At 52.1% G+C, this 20373-nt stretch overlaps 4 protein-coding genes across 10 annotated transcripts in view; 2 read left to right on the forward strand and 2 right to left on the reverse strand.

Moving 5' to 3' along the window:
- WWP2 (WW domain containing E3 ubiquitin protein ligase 2) overlaps positions 1 to 1209 on the reverse strand; it is a 32582-nt gene extending 31373 nt beyond the window's left edge. The window contains exon 1 of the mRNA XM_084294957.1: positions 1149 to 1209. The gene's annotated coding sequence lies outside the window, so the exon portion shown is untranslated. The remainder of the gene's footprint in view (positions 1 to 1148) is intronic.
- A 166-nt stretch (positions 1210 to 1375) lies between these two features.
- Positions 1376 to 4162, forward strand: NOB1 (NIN1 (RPN12) binding protein 1 homolog). The gene is made up of 9 exons (XM_084294567.1): positions 1376 to 1480; positions 1584 to 1716; positions 1817 to 1950; positions 2033 to 2104; positions 2230 to 2367; positions 2479 to 2709; positions 2984 to 3081; positions 3226 to 3370; positions 3599 to 4162. Exons 1-9 carry the CDS (start codon positions 1403 to 1405, stop codon positions 3866 to 3868), a joined length of 1299 nt encoding a protein of 432 aa, XP_084150693.1. The 5' UTR covers positions 1376 to 1402; the 3' UTR covers positions 3869 to 4162.
- Positions 4163 to 5518: 1356 nt separating this feature from the next.
- NQO1 (NAD(P)H quinone dehydrogenase 1) lies at positions 5519 to 6718 on the forward strand (the record flags this gene model as incomplete). Its single annotated transcript, XM_084294805.1, has 5 exons — positions 5519 to 5681; positions 5755 to 5885; positions 6031 to 6144; positions 6238 to 6336; positions 6416 to 6718. The coding sequence occupies exons 1-5, from the start codon at positions 5573 to 5575 to the stop codon at positions 6716 to 6718; spliced, it is 756 nt and encodes a 251-aa protein (XP_084150931.1). The 5' UTR covers positions 5519 to 5572.
- Positions 6719 to 8495: 1777 nt separating this feature from the next.
- NFAT5 (nuclear factor of activated T cells 5) overlaps positions 8496 to 20373 on the reverse strand; it is a 56915-nt gene continuing 45037 nt past the window's right edge. For 6 of the 7 annotated variants that reach the window (XM_084294920.1, XM_084294919.1, XM_084294921.1 and 3 more), the window contains exons 12-14: positions 17694 to 20118; positions 16446 to 16688; positions 8496 to 15585 (exon numbers count right to left, since the gene is read on the reverse strand). In XM_084294920.1, the coding sequence (XP_084151046.1) occupies positions 16450 to 16688; positions 17694 to 20118 (2664 nt within the window). In that variant the 3' untranslated portion in view covers positions 8496 to 15585; positions 16446 to 16449. Of the gene's footprint in view, positions 15586 to 16445; positions 16689 to 17693; positions 20119 to 20373 lie in introns of those variants that run through there. The other variant, XM_084294925.1, reaches the window with a different exon arrangement.

Consider the following 20373-nt stretch of genomic DNA (forward strand, 5'->3'; position numbering starts at 1 on the left):
CACCTCACCACAACCCAGAAGCTGCCTCTGAGCACAGCCACGGGGACAGAGCGGCGGCAGAGCACCCCTAGGCCACGCTGCCGTGAGCCCTGCCACGTGCTGCTGAGCAGGGGCACCCACCCGGAGCACCCCACGTGGCTGTGACACCACGGGTCCCTCGGGACGGACGCGGAGCGGGGGCTGCTCGCAGCACGGGGCGGCCTCCCAGGGCTGTGCCGGGCAGCCAAACCCCACAGCACTCAGTCCCGTGCTCCCCAAACACACCACGGAGCCGCAGCTGAGCTGGGGGGGGAACAGCAGCACCCCTAAACGTGGGGCAGGGGGGTCCTGCTCCCCACCCCCAAGCTCTCGAGCTCCGTGGGTGCTGCCCCAGCCAGGGGGGCGCTTCCACAGCCGCCCACACCGGGAGCCGGGGGGCTGAGGGCAGGGTGTGAGGGAGCAGCACGAGGCCGCGGTCACGCAGCAGCACGAGGCCCCGGGACGGTCACGCAGGGGCACGAGGCAGCCGCTGCCCTGCACCAGCCCCGCGCTGCGCCTCGGGGCCGGCTCCTCTCCGCCCAACCCCCCCCCCCCCCCCCCCCGCCGTGCCCGGGCTCTCCGCAGCCTTCCCGGTACCGGGTGAAGCCGCGGCCGGCCCAGCGCCAGCCCTCGGGGCACCGGCTGCCCCCCGCCACCGCCCGCTCCCTCAACGCCCTTCCCGAGCCCCCCGGGCAGCGGCCGCGCCGTGAGCGAGCCCCGGGGCCGGGCAGGGAGCCCCGAGCCCCCCCCCCCGGGGCCCGTCCCGGGGCCGCCCCGTCCCGCTGGGACCCTCCGTGAGGAGCCGCCGCGCCGCGGGCTGCCCCCAGCGCCCCCCCCGCACGGGGACTTCCCCCCGGGGCCGTCCCGGGAGGCGCAGCGGAGCGGAGCCGCCCCCGGAGCCCCCGGTGCGGGCCCAGCCCCAAGGCCCGGGGGCTCCTCGGGGGCTCCCCCCGGGCCTCCCCCCGCCCGTACCGGGGCACCGGGGCTCGGCGGGGCCGGGCAGCCCCGGGCCGCCGCTCTGAGCCCGGCCGCTGCCGGTGCGGCGGGGCCCGGCCCAGCCCGTCCCGCCCCGTCCCGGCCCTGCCCGGCCCCGCGGGGCCCCCCCCGCTCCCAGCCCCCCCCTCCGGTACCGGCCACCGCTGCGCTCCCGCTTCCGGCTCCAGCGCCCGCCGTCATGTGACCCTGCCCGTCACCTGACCGCGTCACGCTCCCGGCGTGCCCCGCGCGGGCGGGCTAAGCGGGGAGGGGGGTGAACTACAACTCCCAGCGTGCCCCGCGGCGGGGAGCACCGCTCCGAGCAGAAGGCGCTGCGGGGAGGGGGGGGGAGGGACTACATCTCCCGGCGTGCCCCGCGGCGGCCGCGCTACGGGTGGCGGCGAGGGCCATGGGGCGCGCGGAGATGGCGCGCGTGCCGCACGTCGTGGCCGACACCGGGGCCTTCGTGTGCGGGGCCGCGCTGCAGGTGGGGGGGGGGGGGGCACCGGGAGGGGGGCACCGGGAGGGGGGGACCGGGAGGGAACCGGGGGGGCTCCGAGCCCCGCGTGACGGCGCCGCCGCCCCCCCAGGACGTGGCGCTGAGCGTGTACACCGTGCCCGAGGTGCTGGCCGAGATCCGCGACCGGCCCACCCGCCGCCGCCTGGCCGCGCTGCCCTACGAGCTGCGCCTCCGCCGGCCCCGGAGCGAGTTCGTGCGGCTCGGTGAGAGCGGGGGGGAACCGGGGGGGGGGGGCGGGGGGGGACGGGGCTGGGCCCCCCGTGAAGCTGAGCCCCCCCCCCCCCCTTCACCTCCCCCCCCCAGTGACCGATTTCGCCAAGCGCACCGGGGATTTCCCCAGCCTGTCGGCCGCCGACCTGCAGGTGCTGGCGCTCACCTGCCAGCTGCACGCTGACTGCACCGGGCCCGCCGGCCTCCGCCTGCAGCCCCCCGACAAGGTGAGGCACCGGCACCGCCACCGGGATATTTGGGGTGTGGGGGGGGTGCTGGGGGCTCGCTGAGCCCAGGCGCTGCCCCCAGGTGCGGCTCAGCTCCAGCCTGCGGCACCCCGAGGCCCCCCTGCACCTCGCCGGCTTCCACCTGCCCCGCAAGGTAAGGCACGGGGACGGGGAGCGGGGGGGGACGGGGTTGGGACGCGGTTTGGGTCCCCCCAGGGCTGGGGACGCAGCCCCGCAGAGCCCGGGGTCGAGGCACCCCCGCGCCCTGCCCCGCCGCAGCACAAGCGCCCCGGGAAAGGCCAGAGGCAGCACAGCCCCGAGAGGAGCCCGGACCCCGCCGAGAGCAACGAGTTCAGCTCCTTCCTCTACTGGAGGCCGCCTCTGCCCAGCATCGAGGATGAGCTGCAGGAGCTGCTGGTGAGCTGCCGCGTCCCGCTCCTCGCTGCGCCTGCTGCCCTGGCTCCAGGCTGACTCAGCCCAGCCCCTCTGCGTGGCAGCGCCGTGCCCCACCGTCTGTCTCCTCCCCAGGAAGCCCAAGCTGTCTCCGTGAGCACAGAGTCCACCAAGGAGAACCGGAGCCTAGAGGATGGGGACAGCGCCAAGGAAGAGGAGGAGGAGGATGAGGAGGAGGAGGAGAGCGATGACGAGGGCTGGATAACGCCCAGCAACCTCAAGCAGGTCCAGCAGGACCTGGGGCACTGCGACACGGCGCCCGCTGACATCCAGGTCGGCTGCGTCACCACCGACTTCGCCATGCAGGTGGGTGCTGGTGGAGGTGGGAGGTGCGGACTGGCTCCAGCCTCCTGCTCAGCCAGCGCCGTGTGGGTGCTGTGCAAAGAGCAGCTCCGTGGTGTCTCCTTTAGCATTAAGAGCTGTCAGTTTTCTCCACAGCAGCAGCCTCTGCAAAGCCTGTCAGGGTCATTTTCTTTGGCCTTCCTGGCTGCTTGGGCGGGCAGACGCAGGCTGGGGCTTCTGGGGTGCCCCCTGACAGCAGCCCCCTGACAGCAGCCCCCTTTCTCCTCCCTCGCTGCAGAACGTGCTGCTGCAGATGGGCCTCCACGTGCTGGCAGTGAATGGCATGCTGATCCGCCAGGCCAGGAGCCACATCCTGCGCTGCCACGGCTGCTTCAAGTGAGTGCCGTGTGTGCTGTGCCTCCAAGGCAGGGGGTGTGCGATCCCTGGGCCTGGGCGGCTGCTCCTGCTCCTGCTGAGCCCGGGTCCTGCAGCCTCGGGAGCAGTAAATGCCCTCTGTCCCTCTGTCCCTCCGTCTCACAGGACAACCTCAGACATGACCAAGGTTTTCTGTCCTCACTGCGGTAACAAGACCCTGAAGAAGGTTGCGGTGAGCGTCAGCGAGGACGGCAGCCTCCACATGCACTTCTCCCGCAACCCCAAGGTGCTGAACCCCCGAGGGCTCAGGGTGAGTACAGGCTGAGCCGGGCAGCGTGCAGCCAGCAGGTGGAGAGAACTCTTGGCCCCAGAGAGGGTCAAAACAGAGCCGTGATCACCTTCCAGCTGTTCTGCTTAACCCAAGGGCTTTGGGGTTTCATTTGCTGAGCCCTTCTCTAGAAGCTAGCCGTTATTCCAAAGTCCCCCTGAGCCAGAGCTGCTCCTGAAGTGACTTTAACAGCCTCCCTTCTCTTGGCAGTACCCGCTGCCGGCGCCGCAAGGAGGGAAGCACGCCAACAACCCCCACCTGGTGGAAGACCAGCCCTTCCCCCAGCAGCGGCTGTCCCGCAAGGCCAGGCAGAAGACCAACGTCTTCGACCCCGACTACATCGCGGGGCTCTCTCCCTTCGCAGAGAACGACATCTACAGCCGCGCCGCCAACCTGCACATCCGCGACGCGGCCCTGGGCGCGGGCAGGAGGCGCCTGAACCCCAACGCCGTGACAAAGAAGTTTGTGAAGAGGAGGTGAAGGGCAGGACAGGGCCCTCCGCGGGGCGCTGTGAGGGCAGGGCCGTCCGCCAGGGCACTGCGTGGCACTGGGAGGGCGACCCGCCTGCAGCTCCAGTGCCCGGCCTTTCCTTCTGAGCTTCTCTGCGTGCCTGAGGGGCAGAGCGACGGGTGCCAAATCTCTGCTTTGGGGAGGCTTTGACCCGGAGTGCCTGCAGCCTCGGTGCTGGTGGAGGACAGGGGTTGTGCTGAGGTTTTTGCTCTTCCTGGACTCCCCAGTAACCCGCAGCGCTGAGAATAAACACACAAAACTGCAGCGTCATGGCTCGTTCATTTCTAGCAGAAGAGGGGCAGGGTTGTTGGGGTGAGAGGCACTGGCAGTGCCCAGGGGTTGTTTGTTCTCAAGGCACTCCCTGAAAACGAGATTTTAAATGCAAACATACGCATCCAGCCCAGACCTTGCAGGGGATGAGCACCCATCTGCACGCGCACCGCAGCCACGACTGCCCCACGTGCCCCCCACACGTGTCCAAGGGTCCCTCTGCACGCACGGCCGTGGTGGCCCCGGTGCGTCAGCACCATGCAGCTGTTCTTTCACCAGTGGGATGGGGGAGAGAATTGGGGGGGGGATTAAAATCATGGATTGACATGAAGACAGCTTAATAGGACAAACGAAGGGAAATAATAAGGCCATGGGCTGCGGTGTCCTTCCAGCAGCTGGGGTCAGCGGTCCCGGCTGTCTCCTCCCAGCTCCTTGTGCACTCCCGGCTGGCAGGGCAGTGTGAGAAGCTGAGAAGGCCTCGGTGGGTTATGTAACCAGCATTGTTGTTGTCCTAAATCCGAAGCATGGCACCACACCAGCCACTGTGAGCAAAATTAACCCTGTTCCAGCCCAAACCAGGAGACTGGCCCTGGCCCCCAGCACTGGGACGCTAACGAGGGGGGAGTGTAAGCAGCACGGAGGGGGCAGCTTGGCTGTTCCTGATGCTGCACCGTGCCCGCGGGCACTGGGCACACCAGGAACAAGAAGAGGTGTTACCCCCCTTGGGCGGTGGTGCAGCTGAGTCACGGTGCTGCACACTCTGGCTGCTCACCCAGCCTCCCGGGGACCGTCCAGCCCTGCCCCGAGCGAAGTCCAGTCCGGCATCCAGCAGTGACAAGCAGTGCCCCAGCTCCGCTGCCGGCAGACGAGCAGCTCTGGCCATGGCAGGTAGGTCAGCACCAGCACCAGCACCCGGCCCGATCCTGCCCAGGGCCGCAGGGGATGGCTCAGCCTCACCCACAGCTGGTGAGCAGCACCGGGGCTGGGGTGCTCCCAGCCCTGGGCATTTTCCCTTCTCTGCATCCTGGCTGGCGGCGTTAATTGGGAGCAAGGCTCAGTTAAGCGTGCTACTGGCTGCTGCCCTTGTGGCCTCAGAGCTTCAACTTCTGTTGGCACAGCACAGCGTGGCACGGCACAGCCTGCTTGCTGTGCCCTACTGCAACGTGTCTGGGGGCAGCTGTGGGGCTGCTGTGGCAGCCGCAGGCATCTGGGGGCCGGGGACATTGGTGTGGGGGGCTCCTTGTGGTGTCCACGTGGCACCCACAGGTGCCTGCAGGACACTGTGGGTGCCCCCATGGGGGGCTCTGTGGGCCCTGCTGTGGGGGTGCTGAGCTGCCCCTCCCCGCAGGACGCAAGGCCCTGATCGTGCTGGCGCACGCTGAGAAGACGTCCTTCAACCACGCCATGGCCGAGGCAGCCGCCAGCACACTGCAGGCCAAGGGCTGGGACGTCACCATCTCCGACCTCTACGCCATGGGGTTCAATCCCGTGCTCTCACGGCGCGACATCACCGGTAGGACTGCAACCATCACCCCTGCCAGCCCCGTGCCCCCGCTGGTCCCCACTAACCCCCCGGCTCCCCACAGGGCCGCCCAAGAACCCCGAGCACTTCGTCTATGAGACGGAGATGGGAGAGGCGTGGAAGGAGGGACGCCTCAGCAGCGACATCGTTGCCGAGCAGAAGAAGATCGAGGCAGCTGATCTGATCATCTTCCAGGCACGGGCACAGGGAGCAATGCTCTCCTTGTTGGACGGGCGCTGGGCTGGTTTGGGGAGGGGAAGTGGGGTTGGGGGGGTCTGTCTTGGGGGCCAGGGGAGGTGGCAGCGCTGGCTGCCAGCCTCAACGCCGCGTGCTCTCCCAGTTCCCACTGCAGTGGTTGGGGATGCCGGCCATCCTCAAGGGCTGGTTCGACCGCGTCATCATCCAGGGCTTCGCCTACTCCATGGCCACCATCTACGAGCAGGGGCGCTTCCAGGTAGGTGGCTGGGCTGGGAAGGGGGCACCAGGTGCTGGCCTTGCCCCCTGCTGTGGGTCCTACACCCCGTGCCTTCCCGCCTGCCATCTCCAGAAGAAGGCCATGCTGTCATTCACCACCAGCGGGATGGAGTCCATGTACAGCCCCGAGGGCATCAACGGCGACATGAACGTGTTCCTCTGGCCCATGCAGGTGGGGCCGGGGCTGGGGCCGGGCTGGGGCCAGCGTGGAGCCGAGGGGCCGCACTGACACCTCCCTGCCCCGGCGGCAGCGGGGCATGCTGCAGTTCTGCGGCTTCCAGGTGCTGGCACCTCAGATCTGCTACAGCGTGCGGTACGTGACCCCCGAGGCACGGGCGCAGATGCTGAGCGCCTGGCAGAAGCGCCTGGCTGCCATCTGGGAGGAGAAGCCCCTCAGCAGCGTCCCCAACAGCTGCTTCGAGCTGAGCATGGCGGGCGGCTTCGTGCTGAAGAAGGAGGTGCTGGCGCAGCAGGAGGGGAAGAAGCAGGGGCTGACGGTGGGGCAGCACCTGGGCAAGGCCTTTCCCCCCAACCAGCAGCTCAAGGCCCCGTAGTAGGTGCTGGACACTTCAGGGCACCGCCAGGCCCATCGCTGCCGTGCGCCCAGCTCTGTGTGGTGAGGACGAGGCCTGGCCCCGCGGCCACCGCACTGCCAGGGCCAGGGGGGCACAGTGATGGTGGCCCAGCCCTTCCTCCTGGGGGTTTGGACCCGACGATCTTTCGAGGTCTCTTCCAACCCCTTCAATTCCGTGATTCAGTTGTATCTTTCTCTTTTTTCACTGTCTCTTTCCTGTCATTTTCCAGCATGAGATCCCTCAAAAGCGAAGTCTCGGGGTGCTGGGGGCTGCGGCATGGCCCTTGGTCGCCACCATCCGTGTGAACACAATAAACTGCAGTCTGGAAATCAGCGGTGGTGTTGGTGTCCTTCGAATTTCCCATTCCCATCCTTCCCGGGGAAGCAGGGCTCGGCCCCTCCAACCATACCTGGCACAGCTGCAGGCCCCCTCCCTGGGCCTGGGCCACATATTGATTAAATAAATGCTTTACGGGGAGCCACACAGGCACTACGGGTTAGAGGCAAGGGGTCTGACGGCCCCCCAAGGCCCTGCAGAAGGGGAGAGAAGGGGGTAGCGGCAACGCACCCCTTCCTTCCACGTCAATGTGCACGAGCCAGGCTTGTTCCCTCCTGCCCAGGGCTGGCAGCGCACAGCTCGGCACTCAGAGCTCCACAGCGCGAGCTGCTTGAGCACGGCTGGCACAAAAACGCATTTTGCCCAGCTCTCAGGGTAAGTTCAATGTTTGTTTTTTTTTGTTTTGTTTTGTTTTTTTTTACCCTTGTTGTACCATTTCTGTCCAGCAAAATGGGCTTTCTGCACTTACCAAGCAAAAAGGCAAACAAGACCCCTCCAGGTTGTTTTTTAGGTGCTTGTGCTCTTGGGGCGCACGCGCTCCTTGCTCCAACTCAACGCCCGTTTGCCCTTGAACGACTTTTCTGGACGGTGCTGCGTGCCCAGGCTGCTCCCCGCACCAGCCCCGACTTCTGCCAGATTTTACTTCTCCAGCTTTGCTGATGAAAATACTGAGAAGGAACTAACTGAAACCTGGCACTGCCTTCCCCACCGAGTATCTTTATCAAGCTTGTCCCAAAGAACATAACCACATTTACCCAGGCGTATTTCCTCACGGGGGGACGCAGCTGGGCCTCAGCCTCCCCGGGTCACCTCTGGCACATCCGCATGAGCACAGCAGGGATGCAGCTGCAGGGGGATTGTGCCGAGACACACAGGAACTGAGGCCTGGGCACAAACCCTTCTGCCAGAGGCAGCATCCCCAGCCGCCTCTGGAGAGCCCCCGCTGGAGCTGTGGGAGGGCCGAGCACATCCCCATCGGCTCCTCGGAGGGGATCCCACCTCTGGCCGACCATGAAAATAACCTCGAATGCTTTGAAGTTACAAAGCTGGGGCGTGGGTAGTAAGCCACGCAGGCAACCTTGGACTTCAGGCAAAGTCAAGAAGAAACACCGCAAGTTGTTTCGTTTTTTTTTTTTTTTTTTTCCCCAAAGCGTGTGCATACCACGCTGCCTTTCCTTATGCAACAGCTCGAGCGGGATACACCAAACCCCAAACCCGCACGCGCTCCCTCCTGTCCTCCCCGTGCTTCCTGAGCTGGCAGCCGCAGGGTCACCAGAGGGATTTACTCCGCTCTCACTGGCCGCTTTTTCTTGGCAGAGGGAAGACCCCCTTGGGAAAAAAACTGCACAAACCAAGAAAGCAGAACAAGACTTTACACTGCAAAATGAAAACTTTCATTGTTTTATTCTTGACTGCAGCTGTTTACAGAAATATAGTTGCGAGTATACAAATGTCCCAATAGAAGCAAAATATTTTTTTTAATATTTAACAAGTTATCACAGGATAGCTAAAAACATAGATGCAAATGAAATATCCCCTCAGAGAACAAACTGAAAACACTGGGTATCAGTGCTTTGAAATCCCATCTACGAAAGCCATATACACAGAAATGCACGAAGGAATATCTGGTGCTACTTTCACATTGCAGGACAATGGAAAAGGCAGCTCAGCAGTTGATCAGTGCACTCCAGAAAAACATGGCAGAAAGGCAGGTAAGCCACTCAAGAGAGACGCAGGCATTAACAGAGGTAGAAAGCTCTCACCTTTTTTGGAACTTACTCATTAGCAACAAGCGTGAATGTTAAAATTTGAAATGGCCTCGTTTCAAATAGTGTCTGCAATTAAAAAGCTTCGGGAACACTGGGGTCTTTTAGGCAGGACACTGGAACTGGTTCCCAGTTCTGCCATCCCTAGAAGTGCCACTCTCCTTCCAACAGGGAGAGCTGTGCTCTCCCAGCCCGCGGAGCCGCCGTGTGCTCCTGCACGGGACCTGTCCGGGCAGGGGATGCTCAGGCCAGGCCTCCACCCACCTTACCAAGGGGCAGCTCCATGGACTAAAAAGAAGTTAAAAAATTTATTACCTGAACATAGGACCCTTTGCTAATCTGAATACAAAAAAAATGCATGTAATTAGAGTATTTTACAGTGGGCTGTGGCTGGGTGTGGGAATTTAGGAGTCTGTACTGAGCACTTGCAAGAATTTTGGTGAGAATCCCATGGCAAGCAGGGAAATCCTCACATTCCTCACCTTCATCCCAGCACACCTGAACGTTAGAAACAATTTCATACACTGCAATAGCAAGAAGTAGAGAAGATCATCTCCAGAAGTGGGGGAGATCAGGCTACAAAAGAATACACCCATTTGTTTTCGGTTTGGCAGAGATACTTTGAAAACGCCTGTAACGAGGCTACGGCGTCTATCAATCAACCCAATGCCAAATTGCTGTGGAATACACCTGGGTTGGCAAGAAGAATCACGGTGGACTAATGCATGCTCTTGGTTTCACATTCTGGATTTCCTTCGAGTTCCATTGCTCACACAATCTGTAAGAACTTGGAATGAGTCAGGGCCGCGTTCCTCACGGCTAGGAAGCAGGGAGGGGGCTTTCACACGGTTTCAAGGAGGGAGTGCTTTAGCCATCAGCTACTTCAGTACAAAGCAAAACCAGAATGAAAGATGCTTCCCCTTGCATGCAAGGATCAGAACAAGCAGAAGAGGAATGACCTACAGATTACATTTCCTCATCCTGATTCAAATGCAACCCAGCTGAACAGCAGCCGGCATCCTTTGCTACGCAAGGATGATGAATGACCCACACCGGGAAAGAACTGCTCGTGTCAGCCCAGCTCCTACCGAGCACCACAAACACCACTACTCCGTGTCTGTACGGGCACTAGGACACTCAGAAAGGGAACTTTCAACACTGATGTTTGCCAAGTCACTTGGGGAAAGCTGGCAGAGGAGCACATGGATGCAGAAAGCAAGCGCTGCTGCTGAGCCCATCCAGTGGGCAGACCCCTAACCAAAGCTGTCAGTTCTACTGCTTGGTTACGTCGTGTTTGCAACTATTAATAAAAATATATAAAAATACAAAAGTGTACAGCTGTTTTAAACAGTCACTTTAACCCCACGGACATTAGTGAAGTTCAAGAGCAGGGCAAGTTTCTGAAGCAACACACATCCAGTACTTGAAGGCGTTTAGACAACTATTAATGAGCTACTACAAAAACCTCGGTAGATGAACTCATACGAAGGAAAATTAATTATTTAAGGTTTATAAAAATGTAAATATTAATAATATTCTATGCACGTCTACCACTATTTGTAATAGATATGACTCCTCTATATACATATGTACAATCCTAGCATATACAGGCACTGCGTATTTACACACCTAGAGACAAAAGGAAAAGCCTCTCCTGTGCAAGCCTCTCCTCACAGCCCCGTGCTCAGGGTGATCACATTTCAAACAGGGATCCTCTGCGCTCGACACTCAGCCTGCAAGTGCCCAGAGGGATGGATGCAGCTGGGTGCACCCTCAGGGGACTGCTGCGTTCCTACCTGGCATCCATCAGTCACCAGCCAGCAAGTTCTCCTCTCGCTTCCGACCTCTGGTTCAGAGCATGCGAAGCAATTCCTTCTCCTTGCTCCTGTCTATCACTCGGAGAGATGTCCACAATCCTTCACACTCCTCTCCTGTAACTACTCTGAAAAAGTAACCCGACTGTTGTCATGCAGATGCGTGACATTGCAAAATTGTCAGCAAAAGCCCCCAGCAGCTCTTGGTGAAGGTGCATGTGCATGCCTGCACGCACAGGCGCTTGGCAGCAGCTACGTGCGGCTCCAGCCCAACAGAAACCTTTCGGATTTAAGCTACGTTTTAAGATGAATGCAAGCTTCTCACTTGTTAGGTATTCTTTCTGAAGACTCTGCAGAGATAATAGGAGTGGAAAATCTGTTCAGGCAAGTCTTCTTTTCAGAAACTAGATCCTAAACCAGAACTCACAAGATTTTCCATTTTGATCCCCTTACCTAAATGAGGGGAATGCCCGTGAACACAGCTGCCCAGGTCCTTGGTATTTCCAGTTCTAAAAAAAGCCGAATTTACAAATGTTCAACTGTTGATGTTTTATTCTATCATAAAATTAAATTGAAAATAATCACCCTGCCAATAATTAGAATGGTTGATGATTAAACATCTACTTTGAAACTGTAAGGCTGAAATTGGTTCTTCAACTATTTTTATGTTAAAAAGCAAAGCATTTGGCTTGAGTAAGTGCTGAAAGAATAAGCAGCGAAGAGGCAATTAATATCAAAACATGGACTTGCTAATTAAGCAACAAAGCACCAGTAACTTCCTGCCAGAGGAGATGTTTAGCTAAGAATTTTGTGTATTATGTTATTTATGGAATCATAGAATATCCCAAGTTGGAAGGGACCCATAAGGATCAGCGAGTCCAACTCCTGGCACCGCACAGGTCTACCCAAAATTTTAGACTAAGTGCACAGTCCAAACACTTCTGAAATTCAGACAGGTGCCGTGACTACTTCCCTGAACACTTCACTACTTCATATGAATATTTTTATTATTCTTAACAACTCACAAGCAGACGAGAAGTCACAACTGGTGGTTAGCAGAGAGGTCTCCAGAGATTTTAATCTGTGCCAAGAAATCACCGTTCCACAAACCGTCACGTACCGCAGACACTGAGCAACGAGCAGATCGTTGGTGCTTTAGAGGCACACGCAGCTGGAGAGCCCACGTTTAACGTGGAGGGCCAGAAAACAACTCTTACGAGGGAGCTCAAGCAGCAGAGAAGACAACACACAGAAAACCCATCCGAGCAATGCAGTTCTAGCTTTTCACTTTCCATCTAGCAGTATCTTTTACACTTAACTGCTGCTTGTGGATATGATAGCAGGTTCTCCTTTATGTCAGGAGCTTAAAATTTAGAGACCAAAAGTCTCAGCATCTCCTCACTTTCTTAACACGAATGGGTTAGACTTGAGCACCACTCTCTCTCAGCTCTGCGGGCAAGCACTCCATCTGCTCGCAGCCTAACAGGCACACCAGTGTGAACATGCAGGGGAGTAAACAAAGGGATTAGAAATGCAGAATAAGCTCCAATTATCAATATCAACTGGTTAATCACGAAAGTACATGTTCAGGACTGATAAAATACAGATGTGGCTCACACTGTTCTCATGCCTTTCTGCCATGAAATCCTGCAAGCTGTCCTTAAGTTCTTTACTGGCTTATCGAACCTCTCTCTTTATCCCTCCTAACAGCTGTCTGCAAGCAGCAGTTCAAGCACTAATCAACCACTGAGCAATCTTTTCATTCATAAGACAAATACTTTTTGTAACCAAATCACATGTTCAAAGTGTTGTACATTTAAACATTGACCTAAAATGGAACAAGATAAATTTAAACACAAGGAAAGAAATGTTATCCAGAAGTGAAAAATATGATAGCACAGCCCTTTTTTTTTTTTTCTTTTTCTTTTTTTTTTTTTTTAATAAGCAGCCTAAAATATGCACGCAATTCCAACAAACCCTTCCCCTGGAGCTGTAGCAGTCTTGGTATAAAGTTCTCTTTTGGACACCCATCTTATTAAACGAAGAATTGGTCCCTGGTGACTTGGCACTGACCAACAGCACTTCAACATAAGGATACACCCCTTCAAAACAATAGAACAAACTAAAGCAGCATACGAGTGGATTTATCATTCCTATTACTTCTGTGTATGAAGGCCCCAGATGACACCCGACAGTTTGTCCTGGGACTGCAATCCTGCGACAGCCACCAGTTCGCTTTTGAGAAACTGGCTACTGATTTCCCCAACCATCTGCAAGTTGTTTCGGTCCATAATTAGTCTTCTACGCATCCTCATACAGCATTTAGTCAATTCTGCAAGATTGCCGTTTTCATATCGCGAACCATAACAGGATTTTGTTAACGTTTTCTCTTAGTAGGAAAAAAATAAAAATCACAGGAAGAAAAAGTATGGTTTGGGGTTATAAAGCAGCTCTGGACAGTAAGAAGCAGGGAATTCTTTTTCTCATGATTAAAATTTTAAACATTTGAGCGTAATCATAAATTAAAAGTTAAAACATAGAGGCACTAATAATAAAATATTAAATAGACAATGATAGTGGATAAAAGCTGAATGGCTCATTCTGAATGAAATCCCATTATTTTATACATGCCTAAATGCCTACAGGTTTCCTTACTAGATTGTATTGCTGAGTGACAGACACACCAAAACACACAGTGAAGCTTCTCATAGCCAGTTGGAACAATAAATTGCCTGATGGAATGGCGAGAGATGAACAAGTTATTTATGTTGCAAAAAGTACTTAAATACTCAATAAAGACATAACAAACCCCACCCCACCCCCACTGTTATCAGACGCCACGTTGTGGTAGAACATCAGACAAACTCACAAATTTACCACAAAAATGTGTGGCAAAAAGAATATTTTATATATATGTATATATATAAATTTTTATATTTATGCCAATGTACTCACTCAGTACAAATAGCAAAATAGTATACCATTTCCTAAATACAAAATATAGCTTTCCAAAAAAATGAAACACACATTAGATATAAACCATCCAAAACTTGAACGATTGAAAACTGTATTCAAAATTAAATGACCCAGAGCAGGTCTCTTTCTGAAAAGTTCCCTTCATATCGGCAAGAAGCCTTACTACTGAAAACGTAATTCAATGCCTCTCAATGAGAGAGAGAAAGAGAGAGACAGAAAGAGAAAAGAAAGTTATGACAGACTGACACACAGGAAACAACATTAAAACAAACAAAAACTCTACACGGCTCAACTAAGCACACAAGTTAGGGAAAAAACACAGTAAACAGACTAGAGTTACTTAAAAACCATTTACAGACTACTCTTTGTTATTTAAAATAACAAAAATGAAAAATGACGTGATACCAGCTACACTATACCGAGGCATAATAGCCATACATGACAGCTGTTTGGCTCTAGCTGCGCTAACAGCTTTCTACGTGCAGAAGGAGAAGGAACGAGTATCGGGACGAGGCTGTAGTGAGATATCACAAAACCTTCTGGACAGTCGGAGCACCCAGGAAATTCACATGCCTCACAACACAACTGCATGGTTTGGAGTGGGTTGTCTTTACATTCTGTAACAAGTCGATTTTTTTCATTGAAACATGACGATCTAGAAGCTATACTTGGGGGACTGTCAGTAGGAAAAAAAAAACAACTGAGTTTGCAATGAGCTCAATATGGTACAAAAACGCAACAGCTCAGGATGACGTGAAATTTTCAAGAACGCATAAAAATTCTGTAATTTGCCCCCTACTTGGAGTAAAGTCAAACTGGAGATTTACAACAGCAAGAGCTGGAAAATGGCTGGTTAAGGGGGTTTCTTGCATTTGGAGGGAAGTGGAAAAATTGTTTCCTCTTTCCTTAATCCTTATTTCTCAGAGCTTCTACTGACTAAGCAATTTAATACCACAAGCGTAGGTGCCGTGGATTCCTAAAAGCTGCTTCTGATCTTTAAAGCCAGTAGATACCTATAACATTTTTAAAAACACAATGTGAAACTGAGGAAGAGAGAGGGAAAAACATGAAAATGACAAAAGGGAGAAGACTGGTTTGAAAATGGATAACGCAGCTTTAACGAGATCTGACCCATATGGTCAGAGCGAGAGACACAAAAGGAGCTGCTTCCTTAGCCAGGCAGAATGTTCCTTTCAAGTGGAAGGTATTTAAGAGGATAAGATTTTTAGAGTATAATTTAATTAAAAGTTCCCCTTCATTTCTTCATTTTGTTAGAGCCACCAAACCCTTACTCTATGTACAGGTACACGTAAGAGACACAGAAAACCGTTATCACATTCTCAGATGGGAAGCACCCACCTCTGTCTGGCTATCTACAGTAGCAAGCAGTTCTCTGCTTGTTTATTAGAAGTATCAATATTTTCATTGCCACCTACTGCAATTAATAAATCACAGTATCAGCTCTCCCACTTATCTGTAAAACATGCAATCCCTTCACTTACTGATAGCTATGAGTCATGGCTCATGTCACGGGTATTTGATGTTTCTGCTTCACTAGCTTTTCTAACCAAAAGAGGGGATGTGAAGAAGGAAGAGGAGGAAAAAGTAAACATGGTAACATGTATTACCTTCTAACAACAATAATAACTGACCAGATATGCTTCAAATTCAAAGAGCATCCCACTCTTAGAGGGCATTACGAGTCAGGTAACAGTACGATCCCATGCCCGAGTAAAACAAAGCATAGCTTTTCAGCATTATTGGCACTATGAATCTTGAATCTCAAATACTACAATCACAGCCTTAGGTGCTAGACACTGCAATTGGCCACATATGTGCTCTTTAGAGAAGAGGGCCACTTTTTGACAGGAGCAATCAGTTCCACGCTGCCTAATCCAGAGTCACAAGGTCTGAAAGGATCTACGAAGTCATCACCTCTTTCTTCACTGAATTTCTGCAGGGAAAAAGGCAAGCAAAAATAGACAATTAACAAAAGTCATCCTCTTACTTCTAAGTAGCTACTTTACCTTGAAAGTGTCCTTCACAAGCAGACATGAAACTATGAGTACTATCAGAATGCAGCACTCGTTCACACAGCAGGATTACTTCCCTTCCACTCACGTTCATAACTTCCCTCAAAACAGTTTCACTTCAGTGAAGCTTCTGGGAGATTTAGGGTGTCAACCAGCTTTTCTAACGCCAAGTTACACACTGTGGACAATGCTAGATTCCAGAGTCCCACTGTTCTCAGTACTCATTCGTAGTCAAAGCCTCTTTCACCTCTCTGAAAAAGGCATCTTCTAAGAGCAGAATGTTTCCTAGAAAGAGCCAATCCTCTCAGCTCGTTTTTAACAGACTCACCACGGGACACACAATACCCACCATATTCTACAGAAACTTGTTTTCACGTTACATTATTGTAACCCAGAAGGCAACTTCAGAACAGTACAGACCTGAGGTGTGTCACCCAATAAGCCTTAAGTTTTCACCTGCAACCATATTTTATAATGCTTTTATCTGCCAAGCTGTTAGATTCACTCACTCCTTCCTAATAAAGAACTGGATAGCAGATGACAAAACACACAGAAATCAAACAATAAACCTGTCTCAGCCAACTGTTTCACAGAAATTCTGACCTTTGACTGTTTTAAATCATTCTTCATTCTAACCACTGATACTGTACTCTTAATTCAGCATTGCTGGTATTGTAGCTGACCTCCTAAAAGCATGGCAATACAGTCATGGGGAAAACTTGCTGAACAAACCGTGCGTGGCAGGAAAGAACCTGTAAACCCAAACACATTACTTACTTACCTAACTAAAACGAGCCAGCCATGTTGTTCCCCTGGTTTTGCAGTGACACAAGCAGATCATCTATTTTCTCAATATTCTGATTGGGTGCCATAGCTGAAGGTAGAGGAGAAGTCTCAGGTAGCTGCTGGGAGAGAAGCGTTGGCACTGCTGCTTGTCCCTCACCCTGTGGCTGACCTGGCTGACTTATAGCCATCAACTCATCTGGCAGTGCAGCTGGTCCAGAAGGTAGCAGCTGGCCACAGTCTGTTAATTAGCAAGTGAAGAACAAAAGGACCATTTAAATTATGTTAACACATGTAGTAAATTAGCCGAACTCTTTATACATATCCATATTGACTATAAATTCTATAGAAGGTTACAGGCAGTTTCGTTCACATGGTCACTGTTGCTTACCACTCCCTCAAAGTACAAGCACAAGCTCAAGGTATACAGACTGTCTTATGGACTCTGTGTTATACCTGTTAATACCCTAGTATATAGCAATATATTAATATATACATATAAGCAATATATATATATATATATATATAAACAATCTATAGCTAGACAAAAAACAAGATGTGCAGCTCAGAGAAGTATTGGGTATGCCCATGCTTTGTCTTTATAAATTACAGCTGTGTATTTTTCAGGTCAGGAATGCACAGCCCTTTACAGACAGATGAAGTGATCTGTATCCCAAGGAACTTGCACTAAAGGCTGGATTCAGAGATGAGATACAGGAAAATGCAGACTTATAAAGTTAAGGGAGTTTCAAATACACTTCAACAGACACTTTTCTGAACAATGCAGCTTCAAAAATCTTTCGTTTTCTTCAACAACACATGGAAAAAGTAATTGCAGAAATTTTGAAAACCAAATACAGTAAGAGAAAGATTAGTGGAGCTGTCTTAAGAGAAAATTTGTTTTTTTTTTTGCAGGTGTATATATATTTTATTTGTATATCTATTGTCAGTATTATATTTTATATCTATATTTCTATATAGATATACATAAAATTCTAGGTTGTTTCTGTTGCATACTAATTCTAAGTGTAAGAAACCAACAGGTATTTAAGCTAAGAGTTCTCTTACACTGCTAAGAGCAACATGAGCCACAGGAATACATACATACACCCTCAGTTGTACTGCTACATTACTTATCTCAGGAGTTTTTGAAAAGTTAATATAGAATTGAACAATCATTGTCTTGTGGACTCCAATTAGTAGCTCTTCTAAACTCTACACTCTGAATTAGGCATCTACCACTTACTGTTCTGAATGCCAAACAGGAATATTCCTGAAGTTTGCTGAGATGAAGCAGGAGAATTCTGCAGCTGGTTGATAGCACCTCCTGCTGCGTTGTGAAATAAAGAAGCTTGCTGCTGTGGAGGAGAAGCAGTTCCTTGCATTCCTGCCATGCTGTTTTGGGAAGAGAACATAGGAGACTGCTGTAGCTCTTGCTGGCTCATACTGTTCTGCAAGGCAGACATGGAAGCTGAAGAGATGAAGAGGGTGACCTGCTGCTCTTGAGAACTTGGTGACCCTTGGACCAACTGAATTTGGGGTGAGTTATGGAAGATGGCTGGCTGCTGTGCTTCGGCCTGGTTGGACCCAGGATTCTGTAGAGAAGACACTGTAGTTTGACTCTGGAATTGCATGGGCTGCTGCTCCTGGTTCATCGGCGCCATGTTCGTCTGTGGATGAAAAATGGACTGGCCTTGTTGCTCCTGATTAGTAACCGGGTTTTGGTTCGGGTTGAAAATCATGTTTTGTTTTTGAGAAGCAATGGTACTCATTGCACTTTGATTGCTGAACATCATGTTCTGCTGCTGCTGCTGCGGCTGCTCTTGAGATGGAGGACTACTCTGAATTGCAACTATCGAATGCTGGGGCTGGAAGATAGCTCCTTGTTGGTTCTGGGGGATTGAACTGGACTGGATGGAGCCCATTGACACTTGAGGCTGAAACAAACCTTGCTGAGCAGGCTGAGTCTGCGGCTGTTCCTGGGGAAGCATAGAACTCTGGATGTGAGATATCTGTGTCTGCTGCTGGAAGGAAGTTGGTTGCTCAGTGTTTGTTGCTGCCTGAAGAGGAGAAATGGAATTCGGGCTTGTAAAGAACGACATCTGTTCCTCTTGAGATGCTGGGTTGCTTATTGAACTCTGGGAAAGGAACATGTTGGCAGACTGCTGGTCTTGAGGAACTGAAGAGCTCTGTAATACGCCCATGGTGCTCTGTGAGTGGAACATTGGAGGCTGCAATTGGTCAGAGGAATTAGTACTGGTCTGGTTGTGGACAATGGAATTTGGACTGTGAAAAATGGAGCCTTGTGTTTCCTGTGGCATATTCTGAGTATCACCAATAGGATTCTGAGAATGGAAAAGCTGAGCTTGTGAGTGTGCAGACTGCTGCATAAAGTTTGCTGGCTGAATAGACATGATTTCTCCACCCTGCTGGAACAGACCACCCCCTTGTTGTTGAGCTCCACTTGCCTGAACGGACATCATGTTTTTTGTAGATGAAAAGAGATTAACTTGAGGCTGACTTTCTCCACTGTGCTGCATTTGAACCATGGTCTGAAATACAGAATTTTGTATCTGTTTACTCTGTCCTGAAGCTTCCTCTCCATCTGCAGAACTCGATGCCTGAAACATATTGGGCCCATTGTTAGAGACCTGCTGCTGAGCAGTTGGAGTAGTCTCACTTCCAGAAACACCGGGAGATGAAGAGAATAATTCACACTGCATTTGCATATCTTCGCTTGTTGACAACCCACTCATTATATGTGAAGCCTGCTGGTAAACAGGTGACTGTTGGAGGGCTCCATTCCCTGAAGTTGTTGAAGAGAACAAATCAGACTGCATCTGTGTGGCAGCCTGGCAAATGTTTTGTTGGATTCCTATCACCATTGCTGCGGAAGTCTCCATCGCCTGCTGCTGCTGCTGTTGCTGCTGCTGCTGATTAGACAATGCATTTTCAGGCTGTGAATGAACATTTTCACCTCTTCCAGGCAAAAGGTTCTCTGGTCTGGAATGGACAGCCGTCTCTGATGAGGAAAATATCCCAGGATTTTGTATCTGACTGACTTGCTGAAAGATATCTGCATTTAGCTGATCTTGAACATCCTCACTGCTCTCTGACCCAGAAAATAGAACAGAAGATAACTGCTGTTGAGCTTCCAGTACCTGCTGCACCAAGTCAACATTTCTATTGCTGCCTGTGGCAGTGTTAGTTGGAAAATTTCCAGCTTGCAGTTGCTGTATTGTGTTCTGTAACTGACTCACACCACTTGCTGATGAGAAAATACTTGATGAAATTTGTTGCTGTAATGCCTGTGCTGGTTCTGATAGCGTAGACTGTTGTGTCTGTGATCCATCAGTTAATTGTGACAGAGTGACAACCGTGCCATCTGATTGCAAAACTTCTCTGGTTTGGGAATCTCTCGTTTGGAACTGTGCAGCTTGCTGCAATAATGTGTCACTGTTCTGCAGCTGACCTGGAGTAGAGACTGCTGAAAAGCTACCAGGCTGGGAAATGTCCTGCGTTTGGATTGTAGTTAGAGTCTCTGGATTATACACCTTCGGCTGTATTTGTTGCTGCTTTTCACTTTCAGAAGGTAAATGGGAAGCAGAAGTTGGTATGCCAGACATGCTGCTTTCCAGTGTTTGCTGAGTTGGTCCGACCACCTTCGAAGCCTGAAAAGAGCAGCAATACATTAAGCCATTCACATGCTTATTCAGGTTACGCTCATCAGATTTCCACCAATCCACCATGTTCAGGAAAGACCAGATGGAAGATCTGATGGCTAGGCATCTTTCCATACATAACCAGAGGAGCAAGCAAATGACTGGGAAAACAGTGCAAATTCTACTTCAAGGACAAGTCATAGCACAATTCGATGAAAGCAATACCAAGAAATTATTTTAAAAAAACCCTCACAGTAATTTACT

The sequence above is a fragment of the Netta rufina genome, assembly GCF_964035555.1.
Source record: "Netta rufina genome assembly, chromosome: 13".
Classification (NCBI taxonomy): Eukaryota; Metazoa; Chordata; class Aves; order Anseriformes; family Anatidae; genus Netta; species Netta rufina.